This window comes from Pungitius pungitius, chromosome 1, assembly GCF_949316345.1.
Source record: "Pungitius pungitius chromosome 1, fPunPun2.1, whole genome shotgun sequence".
Classification (NCBI taxonomy): domain Eukaryota; kingdom Metazoa; phylum Chordata; class Actinopteri; order Perciformes; family Gasterosteidae; genus Pungitius; species Pungitius pungitius.
Window position 1 is genome coordinate 21,578,190 of NC_084900.1, and position 24,119 is coordinate 21,602,308.

The window sequence follows — 24,119 nt, forward strand, 5'->3', positions numbered from 1 at the left end:
TGAAACATGTCTGAGTGCTGGACGGAGGGGGATCAGGGAGAGATCTGCCATCTGCTGTGTCCTAACATAATTTTAGATTCCTTGTCACACAACTCTATTGTTGTCCAAAAAAAACCCAAAAATGTATTGTTTTTTTGGGGGGGCAGGGGGGGGCGGGAATTGCTGAAATAGATTAAATTGCGTTTTGGGATTTTACTTTCAGATTAGTAATATCCTAGTAATACTCACCATTCATTTTGTTTCATTTTTTTATTTATATTCTTTTAAGTTATTTAAGTTTAAGTTACATTGAGTGCTCAGAATTGGGCTCCTGTAAGCTTATGAAGGACAAAGGCATGCTATGAGCAGAGCAGTTCCGCGGTTTAGGCCGCTGGAAAAAAAGGGAGGTGACTCAGGGTGAGGGGGAGTGTTCCTAGGGGCGGACCTGAGGGCCCAAAAGGTTTAAATAGTGTAACAGCTTTCACTCTCCTCCAGCCTTCTTTCTGTGAGCCCCCGTCTCTGCCTGCCCAGCAGCTCTCGTTCCCTCTCTCACTCACAACCTCTCTCTCTGAGTCCCACACTCTGCAGCCACAATGAAAACTTCCAGGCAAAGCACTTACTCCGTGCGCTCCTCTACCGGCAGCAGTGCTCCCGCCATGTCCTTCCAGCGCACCTCTGGCCCGGTCTACAGGGCCTCCAGCATCCACGGTGGGGCCGGCGGGTCTCGCATCAGCATCTCATCCACCGTCCGCAGCGGGCTGGGGGCCGGCATGGGGTCGGCGGGCTCCGGGGCCGGGGGCTTCTCCAGCAGCATGCAGGTGAGCGGCAACAGCGGCGACATCATGGGCAACGAGAAGTTTGCCATGCAGAACCTGAACGACCGGCTGGCTAGCTACCTGGAGACGGTGAGGAGCCTGGAGCAGGCCAACCACAAGCTGGAGATCAAGATCAAGGAGGCCATGGAGAAGAGTGGGCCCGACTTCCGGGACTACAGCAAATACCAGGTTGTCCTGGACGACCTGAGGAAGAAGGTGAGGGGGCGGGGGGAGCAGACGGGAGGCTTAGAGCATGTGTAGATTTGTCAAGAGTCAAACAGAGGGAGGCAATTTAATGAATGAATTTTGAAAGGATGTAAGTAGGGCTGAGCATAATTGTGTCATGGTGGTGTTTACCAAGGTTGTGTTCCCACCGACCTACACCAAACTCCAACCGTACTGCTTGGCACAGGGCCCGGACACTCCGGCGGGGTCAAGGGGCGTAGGGTGGGGCCGGAAACAGTATGGTGCAGGAATGTTGGAACACCAGGGGGATGGGGGACGGGGGGCGTGGGAGGTTCAGACAAACAGGAAAGCAGTGAGAAATACAACAGAGTTCAGGGACTTAAAGGGGCCCCTCATAAATGACTTTCAACGCCCTGTTTCCGCTTTGTTTAGCACAACACAAACCCAGGTGTGTTGTTGGTTGGACAATGGCGTTGTAGACAGTCACTGCTACTGTGTATACATTCAACAGAAGGTGATAAGGGAAGGGAGGGAGCAAAAGTCACTTAATGAAAATTGATTTGTCCAAGTGGGAGTTGTTCTTAGATTTGTTTTATGATTAATTGTTTTGATCATTTACTTCACACTTACCTGTCGCGCCCCAAATACGCACAAAGGTTTTTTTAACTGAAAGTGCAGTTTTTAAATAAAACATTCTAGTGGAGCAACCACTAAATATTTTTTCCTTGTGGGAGAACATTAAGTCAACCTCAAACCACCCCTTACAAAAATAACGACATAGACAAAATGGAGTAAAGTGAAATCAAAGTTTCCACATCTTTTTTTCTTTTTTGGCCAAATGCAAAAATCGCTCAAATGGGGACCCTCTGCCCACATTGGAGAATACACAAAAAGTGCACAGAACGCACTGTCAACTTGCAATGCAAACACAAACACACACAGGCTTTCACATGATCACACACGGGTGCACACACACAACGGCCATCAACCACCACATGCAAATCACCTGCCTGTTGACAAGATGGATCTTGTACCACGGCCGAGAGAGTTGCTGCCTGGCAGCCACCGATTGGCTCGTGGACTTTGTCCCTGGAAGACATCGGATCACCTTATCTACCGTAGTGTGACAGCTAAAGCAAATACTGCAACCATCTGGTTTTTCCTCATTTGACCAGCTTTGGCACTCATTCATCTCAGTCAAAAACTATACACTCATCTCAATAGAGACCATCAACAAAGTAATACCAAATTTCATTTACAAAAACAGTTTACAAAGTGCTTTGACGGACAAAGCGAGGCAATAGAACAAAGGAAAGCTCAAAATTGAGGCCCAACAAAGCAAGACAAACTGAAGAAAACAGTAAAATAGACAAAACAAGAAAACCAATTGATAGGATAAAAAAATACTCTGAAATAAGATTCATACAAATAAATAATACATAAACTAAAATGACAAATAAAAAGTAAAAATGCGAGGTCACATTAAAGCTAGTTCTTGAACAAAAGCTTTTATTGAAGTGTATTTGTTTCTCAGTTAATATCAAAATGCTTCTTTGGCTGCAAACCTGAAATCCCTTCTCTTTTGTCCACCATGCCCCAGGTGTTTGACGCCACCACCGACAACGCCCGCCTGATTCTCAACATCGACAATGCTCGCCTGGCGGCCGATGACTTCAGGGTGAAGTAAGTTCCACCCGCCGACTGTAAAGCACAAAAACAGACAGCTCATCGCAACTGATGCCCTTGGCCTCACTGCCGGTGGAGCCCTTTCTGTTGTTTGTTAATTAAATGCCACGCAGCTGTGCTAGATATTGTATGCTGAGCAAATAGGTACCACATACATTTAAACCAGGAGAGATCCCAGCTGCGGATACACTGAGTAGCTTTGGTGATTAGGTTATTCAGTCACAAAGGGAATGTACCAGGCTTTGACCGACCCCTCCCTGCCCTGACATAGATTCGAGTCCGAGCTGGCCATCCGCCAGTCGGTGGAGGCTGACATCGTGGGTCTGAGAAAGCTCATCGACGACACCAACATGAGCCGCATGAACCTAGAGAGCGAGATCGAGACCCTGAAGGAGGAGCTCATACACCTCAAGAAGAACCATGAAAATGTGAGTATCATGGGAAAAACCATCCGAATACCAAATGTGGCGCAACTTTAAAGATAGGGTTGGAAATCTTTGGTAATTAGCAAGGTTATGCAAGACGTATTATTCAGCCCTCAACAAAGCAGCGCAGTATGGCCAAGTCGTTTCCAATGAAAGCAGCTGAACTACTTTGAAAGGTCACCAAATGAAAAAGTTGACAGCCCGTCTCTTCAAGCATTATTCCAAAGCCCCTCCCCCAAAATGATCACAATGAATACGAACAGCTAACACTTATGTATTCATTCTTTTGTTGATATTGATAAGTGCTGCTTTCAACAAGTTAAATTGAATCCAAACAGAAGCCGCATTTAAAAGGCCTCCGGACATCATTTCAGGAAGCGGCCACGCCTTTCAGAAGGCTTGACTAAATATTTGCTTGCCTCTCCCTAATCCTGAATGACATCATTACCGTTTGAAGTCCTAAACTTGTTGCAGGGTGCACTTGAATGCAATCTCGTTATATGTGTAGCATAGTAAAATATAAAAGGTAAGCAGCATAGTAATTAACGGAGTAACATGAAGTAACACATGTATCATAGTTAAATAGTCTATGATATAGACATGACAGAGTAACAGCAGACAAGCTACATTAAACATGTGATCTAACATAAATAAATAAGCTACGTTATGTACGTATTATAAACACTTTGCGTATAGGTGAAGTTGTCAACAGATGTAACTAAATCAACTCCTCTATCCATATTTATTTCTGTAGGAAGTCATGGAGCTCCGTAACCAGATCGCCCAGTCAGGAGTCCGCGTGGATGTCGATGCCCCTAAAGGACAGGACCTGGCTCAGATCATGAATGATATAAGGGCCAAGTACGAGAAGACGGCTCTGCAGAACCAGGAAGAACTGAAAAAATGGCATGAATCTCAGGTAAACAATTAACAAGGGAACTATCGTCTGCAAAGTCGCAGTTTGTTTTCCTAAAATCTGACTTTAATCAACCCTTATATCAGATAACGGAAGTGCAGACCCAAGTCAGCCAGAACACAGAGGCCCTGAAGGGAGCCCAGACAGAGGTCAACGACCTGCGCAGACAGCTTCAGACCATGGAGATCGAGCTGGAGTCACAGAGGAGCATGGTGAGCAGCCCTCAGTCAGGGCACACTTCATTTACCCCAAAGCACGCAGCGACAGGCCTACTCAGCACTCTCAGGCTCTTGAATCCACTGTGTTGTCACACGCTTCACACTTGAGTGACCCCTCGCTATGAAGCTGTCTTCAGCGAGCTGTGTTCACTGTGAATCCCTTTGATGCCTACTCTCCTTTGCCCTTGCTCATTCTCTCAGAAATCCTCCCTGGAGGGCACGCTGAGGGACACAGAGATGCGTTACAACATGGAGATCGAGGCACTGAACACCATCCTCCTGGGTCTAGAGGCCGAGCTCACGCAGCTGCGCAACAGCATCCAGCAGCAGACGCAGGAGTACCAGAGCCTGCTCAACCTCAAGATGAAGCTGGAGGCTGAGATCGCCCAATACAGGCGGCTGCTGGACGGGGAAGACTTCTCGTACGTAGATGCATGAAAACAATCATGACAGAGCTGTCAAAACCAATGTGACCAAAGGCAAATGAACAAATCAGTCTAAAGGTTCTCAATGTTTTCCGTTCAGGCTCCAGGACGCTCTGGAGAACCAGAAGACAGTGAAGACCAAAGTGATGACCGTCACGCAGACCGTGGTTGACGGCAAGGTGGTGTCTTCCAGCACAGAAACCAAGAACCTCTGAACCCCGGAAGCATCAATCACTGTCACCGCATCCTGACGCCAACATATGATTGGCCGGCATTGATCTCCTTTCTTCTTAGTCTCATAGCACTAACCGCTGTCGCTTAGATTTCTTTCAACTTCTCGAGCTTACAGCTGTTCCACAGGCCGATGAAATGAAACTGGATCAGAAGAAAACTGCATCATCATTTATTTATTTCATCATGATGTATTTATTAGTTTATGTACCTACCCGCTTTACATGTCATCATCTGAGTCATCATTTTATCATCTTTGGGATATACTTACCAGAAGATGTTTAACAAAAGATAAAAACTGGGGAACTGTGATGCTTTTCTTCTTTCTCCAAAAGCAAAACTAATGTGGTTGAATATTCCGAAGTAATAAAAGAGCAAATTAATCCAAAACCGGCTTTACATGTCATCATCTTTGGTTTTCTTTCTGTCAAGTTGTCCGCCTGTTACACTGTGACGTTCCTACATATCAATAAAATCCATTTAAGAAATAGAATCGCATGATGTGTGAACATGATGTTGTTGTTTGAAAGTAAAAATGAGTTATGTAAGACAAATCGGATTATGTGATCATGTCTTTTAAGCAAATACATTTTACAAAATCAATGCAGAAGTGACAGAAATTAATAAAACTTTTACTCCCAACAGAACAAATTGTGTTAAACACTGAATCTTGGCAGGGGACTAAACTTTAAAATGGGGGAAACCATTGTACGTTAAATATTACACACGGCTCAAACATTTGTCATGGATGCGTCACAGTACAGAAGCTAAAGACGATTATTTCAAGACTTCAAACTCAACTTCAAAAGTATTTGGCCCTAGAGTTCATGTATGATGAGTATTGTAGAGATGGATGGGACAATTGTTGGCGTAACAACTTGAAAGGATTAAGCAATACATTCTCATGCTGTCATTAACCGCTGCAAACACACTTTATAGGCCTTATTTATTACTGCTGTTACTCTTTCTGGAAATTATGTTTCAATGTTACCCAGTCAATTAAATCAGACCAGCGCAGTTCTATATTTGCCTTATTGTCAACAATTGTTACATTTTAAAAAGTAGTTACTCAATACTTTTTAACCTCCCTAACATGTCTATGACTTCAACACAGAAGGTCTAAAAATGAATTACTTTAATGCATAATGTTTTTCAAAGACAAGATAGTAACTGGACTTGTACAGCCCTTTTCTAGTCTTCTGAACCACTTAAAGCACTTCAACACTACATGACATTTTTCACCCATTCACACCCATTCATACACTAATGATAGGACCTACCATACGCAGTGGCACCTGACCATCTGTAACTAACATTCACACACTGTAGTCACAGCTAGAGGAGTAATGCTGGGGTTAAGTATCTTTACCAAGGACACATCAACATGTAGGTTAGCCAGGCCTGGGATCAGACCACCAACCCTCTGATTGGAAGGGGACGGCGCTCCCCACTCACCCACAGTCGTCCATTTACCATTTACCAGTAAAACAGCTGAGCACTGTAGTTTTTTAAGTTAACTTCAACACTTTACTTTGATGGGGGAATATTTTAACATGCGGAAATGTCTGAAACATGCTCTGATGGCTGTACTGATTTTTATAGAAACAACTTTCCAAAGACTTGTGCCAATTGAAGAACGGAATTGCATAATTTCTTAAGATGAAGCCTGAGAGAGGACACAGCAATGAATTTATAAGTTGATTGATAGGAATTTTGCTATCTTTGGCACGTAAGTGGAGCAAAGACAAGCAGTTAAGACATTTTCTATAATGTCAGTATTTACAACATCACTATTACAATTAAAATTGTGCATTAAATAGAAAAAACTGTCACAATAGGGGAACACGTTACCCAGTGTCTCTTACTAATGGGTTTTTAAGAGTTTTTGGACAACAATAGAGCTCTATGGGACAGAGGAAAAATATAGCTTAAATATGAGACACAGATAATATATTACATATTGATTAATCTTTTCATGGAACTGGCTGATAATAAGATTAGTTTTTAGCATGGTCAGCTTCAACTGTTTAAGGTGCTGTTGATGTCACAGATACATATACCAAAGATACAGTTTATTACCTAGACAAATTGATATGAAAATGTCAGTTCAAGATGGGTGTTTTAGGGACAAAGTCTAAGCTATACGGTTAAAGGTACACATGTTTTATAGATAGGAGAGGAGTGGCAGGACAGGATATTGGATATATAAGACCTGCACGCTTCAGGCTCAGCCCCTGGACGCCTTTGCTCAAGGACAGACAGCTTCTCCTTCTAATTGATCAACACACTTCTTCGCGATGGATTTCATGTTTAGACGACAGGCTGCGGCAAAGAACCATGCTGCATACATTTACAAACACCCTCATATGGGCAAGACCTACGGCGCCTACAGTGTCAGCGGAGGGGCAGGCGGCCATGGGACCAAGATCTCCACGGCGTACAAGCAGTTCGGGGGTGGGTATGACTACCAGTCCTCTGAATCCCCCTCTGGAACCCCGGTCTTCACAAACGCAAAGGTCACCATGCAGCTCCTTAACGACCGGCTGGCCAGCTACCTGGAGACGGTGAGGAGTCTGGAGAAGGCCAATGGCAGTCTGGAGATCAAGATCAGGGAGACCATAGAGAAGAGAGGCCCCTTAGAGGGGAAGGACTTAAGTAAGTACAACGCAACCATCATCGACTTGAGGGCCAAGGTGAGTCCATCAGTAAATCTTTAATCACAAGTGTTTCGAATCACTAAGCAAAAGCAAAATCGTTTCTTTGTATTCTACTTTACCACATAAGCGATAACCCCCTTTGTGGTTTTATGCATGCTGTCAAAGGAGGATATTTAATATGCATATTATGAAAGTTACTGTTTGCCACTCATTAAAAAGACTTGTGGGAGGAGAGTTTGTCACTGCAGTTAATTGTTGTATTTTTACAGGCTTTCCCAATCAATTTAATTTCAATCGAATTTCTTCCAGATATTTGACATGATCATGGGCAATGCCCATCTTGCCCTTTCTCTCGACAACGCAAGCCTGGCTTCCGATGACTTGAGGATGAAGTGAGTGTTTTCATCCAAAATCAAACAAGCTTTCCATCCAGCATGAATGCATTTAATGTGCAGCTTGATTTGTCAGGATGCAGTACGAGATTTCCATGCGTCAGACAGTGGAGGCCGATGTGGCCAGACTGAGGAAAATTCTTGACGACACCAACCTTATTCGCCTGCACCTGGAGAGCGACATTGAGTCTCGGAAGGAAGAGTTGATCATTCTGAAGAAGAACCACAAGATGGTGAGGGACACTGGTTAGAGATGATTTGTGTAGCCGACCACTGCATTACACCAAATGATGGAAACCTAATTCAAGGACAAAAATAATCCCAATACCAGCCCATGATTACTTTTAATGATGATTATTAATAATTATGGCAATCCGCTTTGTGCCTTAACCTCCTTGCACCGGGTAACCCACTAGGCTTTTTCAGGAAATCACTCCCTGACCATTTCCCCCCTCAACAGGATGTTGAGGAATTGCATGCCCAGGTCACCCAGGTCGGCGTCCGTGTGGATGTTGACGCTCCTAAAGGACAGGACCTGGCCAAGATCATGGAGGAGATGAGGGCCAAGTATGAGAAGATAGCTCTGCAGAACCAGGATGAGCTCAAAATATGGCATGATTCTCAGGTAAATTGTCAATGCCAAGATTTTTCTTTGGGTAAACTAACTATATTTGTCAGGTACCTATCCTATGCACTGTTAGTATTTTATCTTCTGCCCAGATCACAGAAGTGCAGGTCCAAGTGACTGAGAGTTCAATGGCTCTGAAGGAAGCCACCACTGGGTTATCAGATACTAAGAAGAGGTATCAAGCACTGGAGATTGAAATGCAGTCCCAGCTTAGTCTGGTAAGAACATTTGTGCTCAGTGTATCAGTGTTTTCAAACAACTCTTCTAAAGAAAGCCCAGACAAGTCTTCCGGTGCCTCTACTGCAATACCTCTGCCTCTTGATAGAAAAAATCCATGAAGGCCACACTTCGCGACATTGAAATGCGCAACAACACTGAGATCGAGAAGTACAACGTCATCACCCTGAGGCTGCAGGAGGAGCTCACTCGCATCCGCACCAACATCCAGCACAACAAACGGGAGTACGAGCACCTGCTCAACATCAAGGTGAAACTGGAGGAAGAGATCATCGAGTACAGGAGGCTGCTGGGCGGCGAGGCCGACTTTACGTGAGTATGAGGAGGATAAATGCATGTTCACATCTTTGCTGAAAGCCACACATGCATTGCTCTGCAGACAGATATTACAGTTTGTGTCATCTCGGGGAGGCAAATTTTCTATTCAAATTAGCTTCATGCAAACGCGAAGCAACTCTGATATGTAAATTAGCAGTTCATCCGACCCAGTCATTAGACCCAGGGCTCTAATTTCAAATGCTAAACTTCATATGGACATACCAGAAACATTAAAGTGTATATTTGATGCCAAATGAATGATATAATTACAAGAACGCTATGTTTAGTTTTTGTTTTTTTTACATATAAACTTTGGATTGATTTTGCTGTTTTGTTCACAGTCTACTGAATGCAGTTGATTCAAAGAAGGTCCAGACCAAAGTGGTGACGGTCACTCAGACTCTGGTGGATGGCAAAGTGGTGTCAGAGAGCAAGGATGTCCAATCCAGTGAAATTGTTAGTTAGTAAATACAGAAGCAAAAATAAAATAAACAAAAGAAAGAGTACTATTGTCCCAGACTGTTTTTAAGTATTAAATAGACAATCATTGCATGTAATGGACTGATGGATGGATATGGAAGTAAATCTGTGCCATCGGGGGTTGAAATAAAAAGTTGATTGAATTTCTAGCACTGAATATTTATGCATTGAAATTATGTACCTGAATGTTTTTCAACATTAAAACACCGCAAAAAAATTCAACCTAAAAAAAAAAAATGTTGAAATATTCGAAATGGAGGCTACAATATTCAACCGCAAAAAATTCAACCTTGGCACACCAATATGCGGAGGCTACAATATTCAACCCAAATAAATTCAACCTTGGCACATCAACATCCGGGACACTAAGGAAGAGCAATCGATTCTAGATTCAAGATCAGTAGCGTGCGTCAAGCTGAAGGAGCGAGCACCCAAAACACCTTCGGCTTCGGATTGTATCCATGTCCAATAATAACGGGACTTTAACTCTTCTTCATGCCATCAGTGTGGCAACGTATGAAGAAATACATAAAAGAACATATAATGTTCACCCTAAACCAAAACGTTTGCTTGCCACTGACGATATACAACTCTATTAAAATATACAAATCAACTGAAATCGATCAAGCTCGGTTGGCCGAGTGGGTAGCACAGCCGCTCTGTGGCACTAAGTTATTTTGCGCGACACGGTTCGAATCCCGGTTGTGGCGGACTTTTAATAAATGTTCTTTTATGTATTTCTTCATACGTGGCAGTGACGTAGTGCTCACTTATACAATCGTAATCGCTGCAATGGATATGGGATGCATTTTTGAACATTTTCAGAACAATATGTTTGCAAATGTGTGACGACTCAAGTGACGGAGGCAGACAACACCTGCCTGCCGGGGGGAAACAAACACGCACCCGTAGCCAAACCAGTAGGTTCAAAAACCAGTAGGCACGTAACACCGGGGGAAAACAAACACGCACCCGTAGCCAAACCAGTAGTTCAAAAACCAGTAGGCACGTAACACCGTCACTGAAAAATGGGTTCTCGTTTCAGACTTTACGAGCAAATACAGGATCCCTTTGAGATAAATTCTAAAGCCTCGCATTAAGACGTACATCCCTTTATGTAAGACTCTGCGCTACTTGCAGGTCGCTGTGTTGTGCCAGATCCTCAATAAAGTTTACCCATGGTCATGAAGACTCATTTAACGTTACGTGGACTTTGAATGTCGCTTAATACCCAACTGAGATCGGCTTGTGCCGCTCAGAAAAAGGATCCTTCCACCGACGCTACTGCGGTTATTCCTGCATGTCCTGTCGGGTTTATGCGTCTGCGCGCTCCGTTAAAGCCGCTGCCCCCCACCCCCCACTACGATACAGCGGCTCATCTGCCTCTTCAAGCGCGTTCCTGGTTTTCAAAACTCCGCCAATCACTCCTAACAGCTTGTCGAAGGATCTCAGCATCATTAAATGAATTCAAAACTAGAAGAAGAGGCGTATTGTGAGCGGCTGTACGCTCTCGTTTAACTTCCGCTTAGTTCATGTCCAACACAGTCTGTTAATGTACAAATGTCAGCTGTCTATTACGGAATCTTACAGACACAAACCACACTGATGACATGAAGAAGAGTTAAAGTCCCGTTATTATTGGACATGGATACAATCCGAAGCCGAAGGTGTTTTGGGTGCTCGCTCCTTCAGCTTGACGCACGCTACTGATCTTGAATCTAGAATCGATTGCTCTACCTTAGTGTCCCGGATGTTGGTGTGCCAAGGTTGAATTTATTTGGGTTGAATATTGTAGCCTCCGCATATTGGTGTGCCAAGGTTGAATTTTTTGCGGTTGAATATTGTAGCCTCCATTTCGAATATTTCAACAGTTTTTTTTTTTAGGTTGAATTTTTTTGCGGTGTTTTAATGTTGAAAAACATTCAGGTACATAATTTCAATGCATAAATATTCAGTGCTAGAAATTCAATCAACTTTTTATTTCAACCCCCGATGGCACAGATTTACTTCCATAGATGGACATGGATGTAATGGCTATCTGGTGGTTATTGGGCATGTATTTGCTTCTTTGTCGAGAGTTGGATGGGAAGCAACAGCCATCAGTTTATTTAGTTTAGCATTGAAACTAGACACAGTACTTACCAGAAGCAACACCATTAAACCCTAAACCTGTTTGTATGTTTTTCAAATGTTCTTAAAATTGTTTCAGAAATATAAAAGCTAATATTTATTATATTATTTTACAGTTCACTGACATCCCAGCCATACACATAAACACCGATGAGTGTCAGACCTCCTGACATAACCCCCCCACACTCAAACACACCCAAGTCTGCTGTGTGTCCGGGAAATTCTTCCAGCATCTGAGAATTTCACATTGTGACTTGCAGTTCTTCAGCAAGGAAGGAAGCAAAAGGCCCCTCTTCCCATGCCTTGTTCAAGCAGTCCTGCTTTTTGTTTATTTACATTCCCATTAGTCCGTCTGGTTCCCGTCCGACACAACCCCTTTTGGACTTGGACGAATAGCTGCATAACTTAATCACATGTTGTAGGGAGTAACAGACTTTGGTAATTGGCTAAGATATTTTTGAACAGTTTTACTCAATCAATCAATCCACTATTTATCGTAACAATGTCATGTTTTATTCTTGAAAGATTTAATTGCAACATTCCACCGGCAGCCTGATGAATCATTCTTCCATATCCGCTTAAAGACTGGTTTCCCAAATGCAGTCAAAGTTTCCTAATTTACCCCAGTTTCCCAAGGGCTTATGTGTAAAGTGTATGTGTGTGTAAGTATGTGTGTGTGTGGGGGGGTGGTGTATGTGTGTTTGTAGCTCCCTATGTCAATCTTGCTGTGAGTTATTGAGGTTGGAATCGTAAAGCTGTCTTCTCTAACACTCTGAATCTTTGTTGCACTTTGGTTGTGTGTCCCCTTTCAGCCACAAATGAGGCTGGGCGGACAAGACCAGAGAGAGAGGGACTTCCAGGGAAAGAGTAGAAACAAAGGGAGATGAGGTGGCAGAGAGGACCCCTGTCTCTGGATAGTGCCAGTGATTCCTCAGGCCCCACAGAGAACTTTCTCAACTATACCTTTCTCCCTATACGGAGAGAGGGGGCCTCTCTGAGGATTCGCTTTGCTTTGTCATTAATCACCAAAGAATTAAACCACGCCATTAAAACCGGCTGCTAGGACGCTCTTGGTACCACTCCAGTTATGGACTTGTCAGCAACAGAGTGAAAGTTTTACATACTTAGTCTCGCTTGTCAAAAAGGCATTAGAGCATAGGTCTACTTATTTTGTGAAAGAAAACTGTACTTCATTATATTAGGAACAAGTTTGTGTTTTTTATAAAAATCGGTCAATTTGTTCCATAAACAGCTAAATGAAAGTAAGTTAATGTTGACTTGGTTTCATACAGGACAAGAACAGCAGACTACTGGGTGAAAGTCCTGTGTCTGTCTTCAGAGGATAAGACAATGCACAAATGGCTTAAACAAAGGGGAGAAATCTTCGACATGGTCTCATATGAATCTCACCGCCCATGTGTTCCTTCCTATGCGGAAGCATACATATAAAATACATGATACAAATACATGTTGCCCCCCCCAAAAAAAAAACTTGTTTAAGTCCACGTACCAACTCTTGCATGAGCATTCCTCAACTCAGAATGTGTTTGTTTTTTTCTAATGTTAACGGAAGGAGGCCTTTAAGGTTTATCAGCAGCTATCATAACTGTAGTTTGAGCTGGAGTAGAGCAACTAATTAACAACTGGATCACAGGCCACCATTTCATTTTACAGGCTGAGCATAGATAAACCACGAATCAACTCTCACTCTCTCTGTTGCCCATGAACACACATTCTTTTTGTTCCCCTCTACTCCAGACATCTGTTAGGTGTGTCAGCCATGAGTCAGACCAGTGCTCCCAACTGGCCTGGGCCTCCTCCCACTGGGAACCAAAGAGGGTGGGGGGTGGAGCCGTGGGTGGATGGAGACGGGTGTGGTCTGTGTGTTTGCGTATCTGAGGAAAAGCTTGAGAGGCGTGTGGGTCACCCAAACCGAAGGGCGGAATGAAATAAGGGTAAAGTTGGCACAAAGAAATGGAGGCAGTGGAAAGACAACTGACTAAATAAAGCTACAGGAGATTCACTCTGGTTGATTCCAATCAAAAGCTGCAATCAAACTAAACGGTGGCAACTTAATTATCTTGACTCACCAAAATGACATCTTTGGCATGTCGCAACCTCGCAGGATGTGATGGATTGGTAAAAAAGATTTATTTTTTACAGTTGCCAGAATTGTTGCTGAGTATTTTGAGCTACTAATGTCAGTAGGAGGGGTGGAGGTCCAGGGCAGTGGAGAGGTTAAAGTGGGGGGTAAAGGTTGAAAGTGAAAGTAGTGTGGGAGAGAATGAGATAAGGAGGAGGAGGAAGAGGAGGAGGAGGTGCATGAGGCAAATTAAGAACAGAACTGGGCCGTGTGCCATCCAAATACCGGTCTCTCCCTGCACATTTTCATTTTCCAGTCCAGTAGAGTGGGCAAGGAGAGAAAGAGAGAGAGATGGAAATCCAAACCCAAACTGAATGACTCATTTGTCTGGTTTTCTGCGGAAATTATCGGAAAAAGAACTTGGTGTCCAGAAGGTTGCATGAGGAGCGAGATGATTACCGGCTGTAGCTGTGCTAAAAATACAGTGGGGCAATGAACCCAGCCTGAAACTACCGCTGCAGATAAAATAGGCCATGAAGAAATCAACGAGTGAAATGTTTCGTCTTTGTGAAACAGCAGCATCGATTCTTGCTTCCCTTTCATACAAGTCGATTTTCTGGATTTCTCGTTGTCCAAAGCAGTTTCACTAACCTTGAGCTTTTCTTTCAATGTAGCTAACATTCCAGAGCAAAGGGTAAATGATTAGTGGAAGTACAGTCTGTGTGCCGCTCAGTTCTGAGGTATAGGACAGTGAAGTTCCGATACAAGGTAAAAACAGATAGATAAAGGACAAAAAGGACTAAGGAACTGCCAACAATACTATTTGCATCTGTACGGGATAAACAAGTGGCAGAAACAGGGGCCAATGTGTCCCTAGACAATTGCATCCAACCAAGGCACAAATTAAATAATTGAATGTTCATATGTTGCCTACTGTGGTGATATGTATATTTCTTTTGTGTTCCTTAAAAAGATAACTGAAAATTGTAATGATCAGAAAAGGAAAAGAAAATAAGAAGTCAAGTTCGAATAAAAGAAGGCTTCCCACGGGACTCAAAGCCCAGTATTCAGTGTTAAAGTTGTGAGTTTTACTCATTCATCTCCCACAGCCTACTGCCTAGAAATCTTTTTTTTAATTGCTTCTATTATTTACACTTTATTTGCTATTGCTATATTAAGTAGACCATTGCTAAATTAATTAGCATACAAAACGGCTGCAAATAAACCGTTTACGATGTATTTTTCCTTCAACAAAATGAAAACTGAGCAACTTGAATAAAGTAAAAGGTGGGAAATCATTTGCAGTGGCAAGAAGGGACTATAAACGTCTCCTCAATGACTACAGACCCCAATCACGCCTCCCCTTCACATTAGTAAAAGACCAGGGTGGCCTGGCGTTTTCTGCAGTGTGAGTGACACATTGCGTATGTATCACCGTATCCTCGGTCAAAGTTTCACAATCATTTTTTCAGCATTCTCCAAAGGAGTCCATGCAAGGCGTCCTTGCCTAATGAATTAGCTTGACACTTGAATGGAAACACTGCTACAGACTTTTACCCATGGAAGAAAAATCCTTGTGTTTCTATCATCTTCTCCCTTGGATCTCTCCTATTCATTGTTTTGAAACGGTCAATACTGTCAATTGGTTGTAAGCACAAACATAAATTCAATAATGTTTTTTTCACAGGCTCCAACGGCACATCGAGATTATCTAATTTGACTTCATAGCAAAGTTCAAGAGTACCCTTAAATATACAGTAAGTTGGGACAATGCTGTACTACGACCTTTATTCAAAAAAGATTTGTGCCTACAACCTTGATGCTCTCTGATATGTTCTAAAATATTGAAACATTTTGTTTTACACGATACACAACAGAGGACACTAAAAAGTGTGGTTGGAAAATTGTAATTAATTAAACAATGTTTTTATTACTAGGACAGCACTTTGTACTTTGTTTTTTCCTTATTACTTAGCTTCATCAAACCTGTGTTAATCCACTTACTGCAGGATGGTGTTAGAGAGGGAGCTCAAATCACAGATTTTTTTCTGGTTTGGAAGAATTCTTTTTTGACACAAGGAACTTCCATCATAGGAAGGGAGCGTATGCACATAAAGAGTTGCAAAGGTTGGAATGACCGAGGGTCATTCCAACCTTTGCAACTCGACTTGTCCACGAGGGGGGAAGCAAGGCCAGAAAGACATACACATTTCAAAGACACGTACAGGCACAGGCTTAATTTTCACAGCTAGAGGTGCTATACAAAAAGCCAGTGTAACATAATCTTGAAATGAGGCAGAAGTAAAAGGGAGGAACACAAGTGGTGTGACTTTTGGAACTAAACTGTACTGGGACATCTCTTTATGGTTAGCAATGAAAATGGAGTATTCAAAGGAACAGGGGAATAAGGGGAATCATGTAGTTGCCAACTTCTTTGTTCATATATTTATGTTCAGCCTAATCTCCTAAAAATGATTGACTTTCCTGCAAACGTAACTTAGAATGCAGTTTATTATGGGAAGTGATTGATCAGTTGAAAGGTGTGTCGTATTCGGCCCCATTCTGTCCTCCGCATTTGTCACAATAGTTTTGCATGGATAAGACTAAATAATTGAATGTATGCACAAATTGACCAATCAAGTAACGTCTCCGGTTACGAATGTAACCTTAGTGTCAGGTAGCGGGGGTGCAGGTTGAAGGCAGGCAGGACTCAAACGCAGGAGTTTCCAGAAGGTGCTCTTTATTCACCACAAAATCAAACAAAAGCCAAAGGACGTGCACCAACGACGACTAGACATTGACAATGACGCGACAAGGGACAACAGGCACACGGGGCTTAAATACACAAGGGAGGTGCAGGTGATTGGACACAGGTGGAAGCAATCAGGCAATCACAGGACAAGGCAGGAAGTGAAGCTAACCCAGGGACACAAGAGACATGAAAACTACAACAAAAGACAGGAAGCAGAACCAAACCGTGACACTTAGTTCCCTGAAGGGAACGAGACGCTGCGTAAAAACACTGTGGGAACGCCTCTGCGTGACCACGTCATGAAGCAGGTGTGAAATCTAACCAATGGCGATCTGGTACGTCATAGGCGGGCGACGCCAGGACCAGGACGCTATAAAGGGACCCGATCGTACTAGAGGGTCTCTCCGGCGCTCCCTTCGAGCCCATGGGAGAGGTCGCAGTGAAGTATGTGGCTCTTAAGACCCTCTTCCTGCTTGCTATTTCTTCCCTCAAAAGAGTTGGAGATATGCAAGCCCTCTCGGTGGCCCCATCATGCTTGGAATTTGCACCCGGTATGGTGAAGGCGTTCTTACTACCTTTCCCTGGCTACATACTAAGGTCCCGTCCACTACGGTCGGGGCTATTGTGCTGCAGGCATTCTGTCCTCCCTCGTTCTTGACGTCGGACCAGGCAAAGCTCAACCTCCGCTGCCCAGTCAGAGCCCTAGACCTCTATGTCCGCAGGACTGCCCTGTGTAGGCTCTCCGAACAGTTGTTTGTGTGCTTCGGGCCACCCAATACTGGGGGCCCGGTGTCTAAGCAGAGGATGAGCAAGTGGGTGGTTGAGGCCATCACACTTGCTTATGAATCGGCCGGCCAGCCCGCACCTTTGGCTGTCCGGGCCCATTCTACCAGGGGTATGGCGGCTTCTAAAGCTCTTTTGTCGGGAAAAGTATCGCTGCACAACGTTTGCATGGCGGTCCTCTCCCCACGCGTTCGTGAGATTTTACCGTCTAGACCTTAACTCTACGCCTGGAGCACAGGTACTCTCAGCTAGAGGTGCTATACAAGCTCTGAGTGTGCGTCTTAACTTCACACCACGGTCACTTGCTCATATGGCGGAGTGGGTATTGGCGTTCCCACAGCGTTTTTTACGCAGCTCGAGTTCCCTGAGAGGGAACGTCTCCGGTTACGAATGTAATCTTAGTTCCCTGAAGGGAACGAGACGCTGCATGTCTATGCCATACTCCCGGCCTGCCCGTGGCACTTGATTCGGCCATTCAGAGATGAATGGTCTTGCCTTTCGGGTCCCTTTATAGCGTCCTGGTCCTGGCGTCGCCCGCCTATGACGTACCAGCTCGCCATTGGTTAGATTTCACACGTGCTTCATGACGCGGTCACGCAGAGGCGGTCACACAGAGGCGTTCCCACAGCGTTTTTACGCAGCTCGAGTTCCCTGAGAGGGAACCTATTGTTCTAAAAACTGGCAATGGCAGGTGATCTACTGGCTTAGAGAACTGTTAGGTCAGACTCATGAACAGGTTAGAGAACTGTTTTCTTCATCATATTGGATCCAAAGATAAATACTGTAACTTGTAAAAATGTATTTTACGAATATACAATATAATTGTAAGTACTTGGTTGCTTGATTATTGAAACCAAGATTCAATTTCCAAATTCAGAGTTTATTACCAGTTCTTTGTTTTGGTTCTCGAGCCTGCAGGTTTCTAGAAAACCCGGTCGGAGCAATCCACTCGCTAGTCGCTAGCCTTTTCGCTTTAAACCACAGTTGATAAACTCATAGTGGAGTCAAGGGACTATGGATGTGTGCACATATGTCTGGCCAATCCATCACTAGCTGTTGAGACAATTCGGTCTGGACTAAAATGGTGGACTGACCTATTTGGAGCCACAGCACCAGTGCAGAGAAAAAAAGTTGACAAAATATAACAAACATAAGGAACAGTTTTTAAAGAGATTTAAGAGTAGGTTGTTCTACTAGAACACAGTAATGGGTATGTCTATAGCCTATGTGAGAACAAACTTTTGTAGGTCGCTTTGGATTAATCAGTCAGCTAAATGACATGTAATGTAATGTAACAAGCTGAAAGACGAGAGAGAAAACAGGAAGCGATTCATCTTATTTGCTGCTGGTTAAACAGTTGCAGGGCAAAGGTTATGGAGACGCAGGGATTCTGTTGCTCTGTGTTTACTCGGCTGCCATGGTAACACAGCGACAACACAACAAAGGCAAAATGTTTACTGCAGGCATAGAAATAGTGTCGGAGTAGAAAGGACATTTGCTCCCTGTCAATCCAGAGAAGGAGCAGAGAAGGACTAGGTAACTAGCTAACTAGCTATGGAATAGATAACTAGCTAACTAGCTAAGGACTGGATAAATAGCTAACTAGCTAAGGACTAGATGACTAGCTAGCTAGCTAAAGACTATATAACTAGCTATGCAATGGAATAGATAACTCGATAACGGATGGAATAGATAACTCGATAACGGATGGAATAGATAACTCGATAACTAGCTAAGGACTGGATAACTAGCTAGCTAGGCAGCCATCCGTTGCCATATCCGCTCGTTTCCCTGGAGACCTGCTGCATTACTTTACTGATGTAGTGTAGGCTCTCACTATAACAACAATCGCTATTTTATTTTTTGATCAGATCAAATGACCATAGAAAACATAGTATTTGCAAATGACATGCATTGCCAAATTAATCCTGAATATTATATGAGTAGGTTTGTGCAGTTTAGTGCATGTGTGTCACTAATTCTCTCTGTTGTGTGCGGATTTGAATCCAATGGTGCATGGTGTTCCACCTACAGTGTTAACAGAAGCCAGCCAGTGTCTGTCATCACCGCAACCCCTGCCTTGTGACATCACAAAGATGCGAAGCCCCAACTAAACCGTCACAGTCCTCCGCGGACCAGACATCCAAGAGAGCTTCTTGGCTCCCCACACACACAAACCAACGGCCCTGGTCAAACATTAACATCTAGCGGTAAATGTCCACTCTCAAGCACATCCTCCCCACTGGAAGAGCCATGCCCGAGGGAGCAACTTTTAGCGATGACTAACAGGAAGTGCCACAAACTGTACGTGATGTGCAGGAGGGCTCCAGGGCCACGCACACTTCTTTCCGACGTGTCATTTCTGAAATACGTGATGGACCAGTGAAGAGTATCCCTTCACTCCCCCCTGTGGAGAAGCACATCCTATTCAGACATAACAAAGCAAATTAAATTCTTAGAATGCCTCTCCCTGAGGTTTTATTAATTTTAATTTACTCTCCAGGGTCATAACTATGTCCTCGATCCACATCTCCGAAACGGCCCCTTCTTAGACACCCAGTGCAGGCCAATGAATGTGGCCGGTGATAGGTCAAGCAGCAGTAATGCATCTCAGTGCTGAGTCCACAGACTCCTTGTAGCTGGCTTATTTGGCCCTTCGGATCACTGGGATATGACCAAAAAAGGCTGTTACAGGGAACCGGGCCTTTCTTGTCTTGGACTGTTGCAAAATGCTACACGGTAGGGGGGGACACTAGTAAGTACAGCGATAAACAAGGAAAGCGGGAAGGATGCAGCGTTTGTGCTTTTATGCAAACACACATGTGAAGCTGTGACCTTTGAATGCAGATAAAAGCCAGACCTTCCGGTCCGCTTAAACACAATGCGGGTACTCATTAACTATTTGACCTGTTACAGCGCTGGGAATGCGCAAATGGATTATTCTTTTGGTCCTGGCAAACATTTCCACATGACAACTATACAGTAATGTAGCCCGAGCACACAAAGTACAAAGTTGGTTACGCCAAAATCCAGGCGCTAATCTTCTCCTCCGGCCAATGCCCTCTCACACTGGTGCCATCAAGTCCTTCCAGTAATGACAGTGACGTGCAGTCAGAGGAGGCAGTGCTCCTGTCACCATGAAATGTTGAAGGATTCCAATCATTCAACATTTGCACAACCCCTTACAAACCGGGTTGAGTTGCTCATTTGTTTGTGGTCAACTCGAGCATGTGAAATTGATCTTTCTGTAGGTCACTAATGTAGTCTTTGTACAAACATTTATTGTATATCCTCACATTCCTAGGTCATGTATTTCACGTATGTTTGTAACATATCAATCAAGCTCAGTGGTGCCCAATAGGTCGATTGACCGGTCGTTCACCAAGGCAGTGCCAGTAGATCACCTGCCATTGCTGAAAAAAAAACCTGTCATGTCACGTGATGCTAATTAGCAATTAGCAATCCTTTCTTACTAACGGACACATTTAATTTCATTCAAAAGCAACCGTGCAATCGATCCGTGCAAGTCATCTAAGTAAGGTAATGAGCAACAATGTGTGGGCACCCCTGGTCTAGCTGATGTGACATAACAAGTGAAAAAGCAGGAGGGGAGGCAGCCAGTAGCTGGGCCTCACTAGAGGGGGCGCGTGTGAGCTTTGGAAGAGTCAGTGCCTCCTCGGCCTCAAACCCAACCGCACAACACTGAGTATTGAGGAGAAACTTGAAAGGGGAGTGAGGAAATTCACTTGAATCGCAGCAGACAGCTTGATCACAGCATACATTTTTTTAATCTTGGCTCAAACACTGTTGTTACGCAAGCAAGCTAAATAGCGCTATGGTCTTCCTGTGGGGTTTGGAGCCCCCTTTGTGCTTCTGGACACATAAAGGACTATGTAAGGTGGGGACTACTGTTGTGATCTCCTTTTAAAGGAATCTTTTTTTTTCCTTTCTTTCTTTAGTCATGTAAGCTCACTCGATTGACCCCTTTAATGTTTTGTTCTGACTTCAACAAGGCCTCTGGAGGGTTGGCCTCATCGCTGCATACCCGCAGATCTTCTCATCCTTGCCGGCGCTTAATTTAGTGAACAACAAAACCTTCCTTATAAGAGCAGACGGGAGAGTGCAGCTTCCTACCGGGGAGAGTGTGAAAGGAATAACACTGTGTTCGGCCCGCGTCTGACGTAAAACATGTGACTCCAAATGGGAAATGGATATGGCAGCAATGTCATTTCAACTTTTGCTTCCGATGCTTAGTGACGGAGGATCGCACCTCTTTTTGTTCAAGTCACCAACAAAAAATAAGGAACAAAAAATGATTTTTCCCATTAGCTTTGATTGGGAAAGAGACGTCTGTTACTCAGTAGATTATTTTCCCCCAAGTTCTAACAATTGAATTGTTCCATTCAAATCAGCTCCCAATTGTTGGAAAATGTTATGCTATTTTCTATTTTCTACATTCTTATTTTCTCCCTTAAATATGAGTCTTTACTGGATTTTCTTTCTGTTTGCTGTGCTTACTTCAACAACAGTTTAAGGGTGAAGAGCCACTTAAATCTTTGGCTGACTCTTTGACCTTTATTTGGCTGCTTGTGTTTTTTTTTGTTATTATGCTACAGGTATTACCACATCACGTCACTGGACTGGATAATCCTGGACTCATTTCTTTTCAAACCAGTCAGCACATTAAAGGAAACCTCCCTTTAAATCCCCAAATTGGTACTCACAGTTCTTCTTTTATCTCGTGAACTGTTCAGACAAAAAATCATTTGTTTAAACGAAAGAAACACACACACACACAGCTGTGGGACCTAATCCGGAGGCTGGATAATGTCGACCCAAATGAAAGATGAGATCACCGGCTTCTGTCTCCAAACAGCAGAGGAGAAGCTCTGTTCATGTTGGACGACTACAAACCGACGCGTCAGGAACACGAGGAGGTTGCAGAAAACAAAAGTCAGCTTGGTCTCCTGGCAACAGGATACAGAAAACATTTCACATGACGTACACTTGTCTCAAAGAGAGTGTTAGTTTATTGCTAAATGAAACGATACAAGAATGTTTGAGAAATCTTTACGAAGTGGTGATGTCAGCTTGTATAACCCAGAATGGCATCACAGTGTGATATTATAATCTCTACAGCTTTGCTTCACACACCACCTCTGTGTCCACAGGTGATCTAACCCACCAACATGGCAGCTGTAAATCCATGTTATCTTGACTGCTCTAATAAATGTGTTATTTGTTTTTTAAGGTAAATCCGTAAGAAACGGAATTAGAGTTTAATCAGGACAAATAAATGCGGGGCCATGAAGGGGACTAGTAATTTCCCCTCTCTCCGATTCATGCCTTTATTCACTTTCAAACATGCAAACAAAGTATGTACCCAGGAGCCAGACCTCCATGAGACCCACTTTTGCCTGCCAAGTTTGTTATGAAAAAAAAAGCAGAGCAGAAAGTTGAGAGTGTAAGACCAGAGGTGAGGGAGCTAAATGTGGCGGCAATTAATTTAAATGACTCAGTGCCACGTAGAGCCTTTCACCTGAGCGGCCTCTGATGATGCACGACGAACAGGCCTATACGATGTCATCTCTTCGGGGACTCGCTGCGGCCACTCAGCAATACGCCGACGCAGTCAGATATCACTGTCACAGCAGCCACCTCCACCATGTGTCCCAAAAATATTATCTGGGATGATAATTTCCGATGGACCTGGAAGACTTCAATATGCTGCACAGATGGTGGAATTATGGTCAAATATTATCAATTGAGATCAGTTGACAGCGTAACCACAGGGAGAGAGACGGTTGTTCAGCCTGCCGTCCTGACTGAATTTACGCCTAAGCATTATTCCTAAGTGTAAAAGGCTGACTTCTTAAAGACGCCATCATTTGTATGTGGTGATACATCAGCAGGGTTTGCTTGCCCGTTACAAAGTGGAGTTAGGACGACACGTGCATTCAAACGCTGACACGTAGTGAATGTGATCACACGATTACTATCATGGCCTCAGACGCCCTTCGGGTGTTAAATTAACTGAGCTTGACTCAACGAATCAAATAATATAAAGACCGTATTGTATTCCTCCAAACAAAACGCCAAGCCCAAGACACCTATGGACCAGTTTGGCTGATTCATTTGTTCTGTAAAAAGGAATCAAACAATGTGGTTCTTTCATTTCGTGGACACAGACTGCGAGCCAAAAAGCAGGAGGTTTCCGGGGGTGGGGGGTCATTTGGTTGAAATGCCTGAAAGGCCTTTAGTTCAAGCTCAGCAAAGAGTCTCCATGCTGAGGAATCTGAAGAGACGCTTCTGCCAGGAGCGCCACAATCGCTGTGGCATCGCCATTCGGTGCTGGGGGACCCCCGTTTTGTGCTGGTGCGGGGAAGCGTAGTTTGTGTCCTGTGACAACCCGTAACAATCCCTCTCTGACCGTAACCTTAAAGTGATTTAGTTGTCTTAACTGAGACCTCCATGAAACATAGTTTATGAAAGCGAGAGCACGCTGGCGTTTGGAGGCAAAAGAACACGGTCACTGTAGGTCACATGTGTCAAACTCATGGCCCGCGGGCCCGAGAATGAATTATCTTTGGCCCGCATGATCAAATCTATCTTTCGTTATGTACCGTATTATCGGCACTTTTACCGTAAACACCATACCAACAACTTTTTACTCCGTTAATTCATTTTGGGGTTTTTCCCATAAAATGAAAATACGAAGCGTAGCCGCTAAACCGGAAGTACGTAAATTTTCACAGTAAGAATCGACGCAACCGTCTGT

At 43.8% G+C, this 24,119-nt stretch overlaps 2 protein-coding genes across 2 annotated transcripts; both read left to right on the forward strand.

Moving 5' to 3' along the window:
* Positions 1 to 461: 461 nt before the first annotated feature.
* Positions 462 to 5,374, forward strand: krt18a.1 (keratin 18a, tandem duplicate 1). The gene is made up of 7 exons (XM_037479193.2): positions 462 to 1,010; positions 2,581 to 2,663; positions 2,938 to 3,094; positions 3,846 to 4,010; positions 4,094 to 4,219; positions 4,427 to 4,647; positions 4,751 to 5,374. Exons 1-7 carry the CDS (start codon positions 573 to 575, stop codon positions 4,863 to 4,865), a joined length of 1,305 nt encoding a protein of 434 aa, XP_037335090.2. The 5' UTR covers positions 462 to 572; the 3' UTR covers positions 4,866 to 5,374.
* Positions 5,375 to 7,113: 1,739 nt separating this feature from the next.
* Positions 7,114 to 9,616, forward strand: LOC119222484 (keratin, type I cytoskeletal 18-like). Its single transcript, XM_037479194.2, has 7 exons — positions 7,114 to 7,574; positions 7,848 to 7,930; positions 8,007 to 8,163; positions 8,391 to 8,555; positions 8,651 to 8,776; positions 8,884 to 9,107; positions 9,455 to 9,616. Exons 1-7 carry the CDS (start codon positions 7,179 to 7,181, stop codon positions 9,576 to 9,578), a joined length of 1,275 nt encoding a protein of 424 aa, XP_037335091.2. The 5' UTR covers positions 7,114 to 7,178; the 3' UTR covers positions 9,579 to 9,616.
* The last annotated feature ends 14,503 nt before the right edge of the window (positions 9,617 to 24,119 follow it).

What these genes read in the sequence shown, in the direction of transcription:
- krt18a.1 (XM_037479193.2), top strand. Translation starts at nt 573, where the DNA reads ATGAAAACTTCCAGGCAAAGCACTTACTCCGTGCGCTCCTCTACCGGC. An exon ending in GCCGATGACTTCAGGGTGAA is followed by an intron (nt 2,664 to 2,937) that starts GTAAGTTCCACC and finishes GCCCTGACATAG; the next exon opens with ATTCGAGTCCGAGCTGGCCA. An exon ending in TGGAGTCACAGAGGAGCATG is followed by an intron (nt 4,220 to 4,426) that starts GTGAGCAGCCCT and finishes TCATTCTCTCAG; the next exon opens with AAATCCTCCCTGGAGGGCAC.
- LOC119222484 (XM_037479194.2), top strand. Translation starts at nt 7,179, where the DNA reads ATGGATTTCATGTTTAGACGACAGGCTGCGGCAAAGAACCATGCTGCA. An exon ending in TGAAGAAGAACCACAAGATG is followed by an intron (nt 8,164 to 8,390) that starts GTGAGGGACACT and finishes CCCCCTCAACAG; the next exon opens with GATGTTGAGGAATTGCATGC. An exon ending in TGCAGTCCCAGCTTAGTCTG is followed by an intron (nt 8,777 to 8,883) that starts GTAAGAACATTT and finishes GCCTCTTGATAG; the next exon opens with AAAAAATCCATGAAGGCCAC.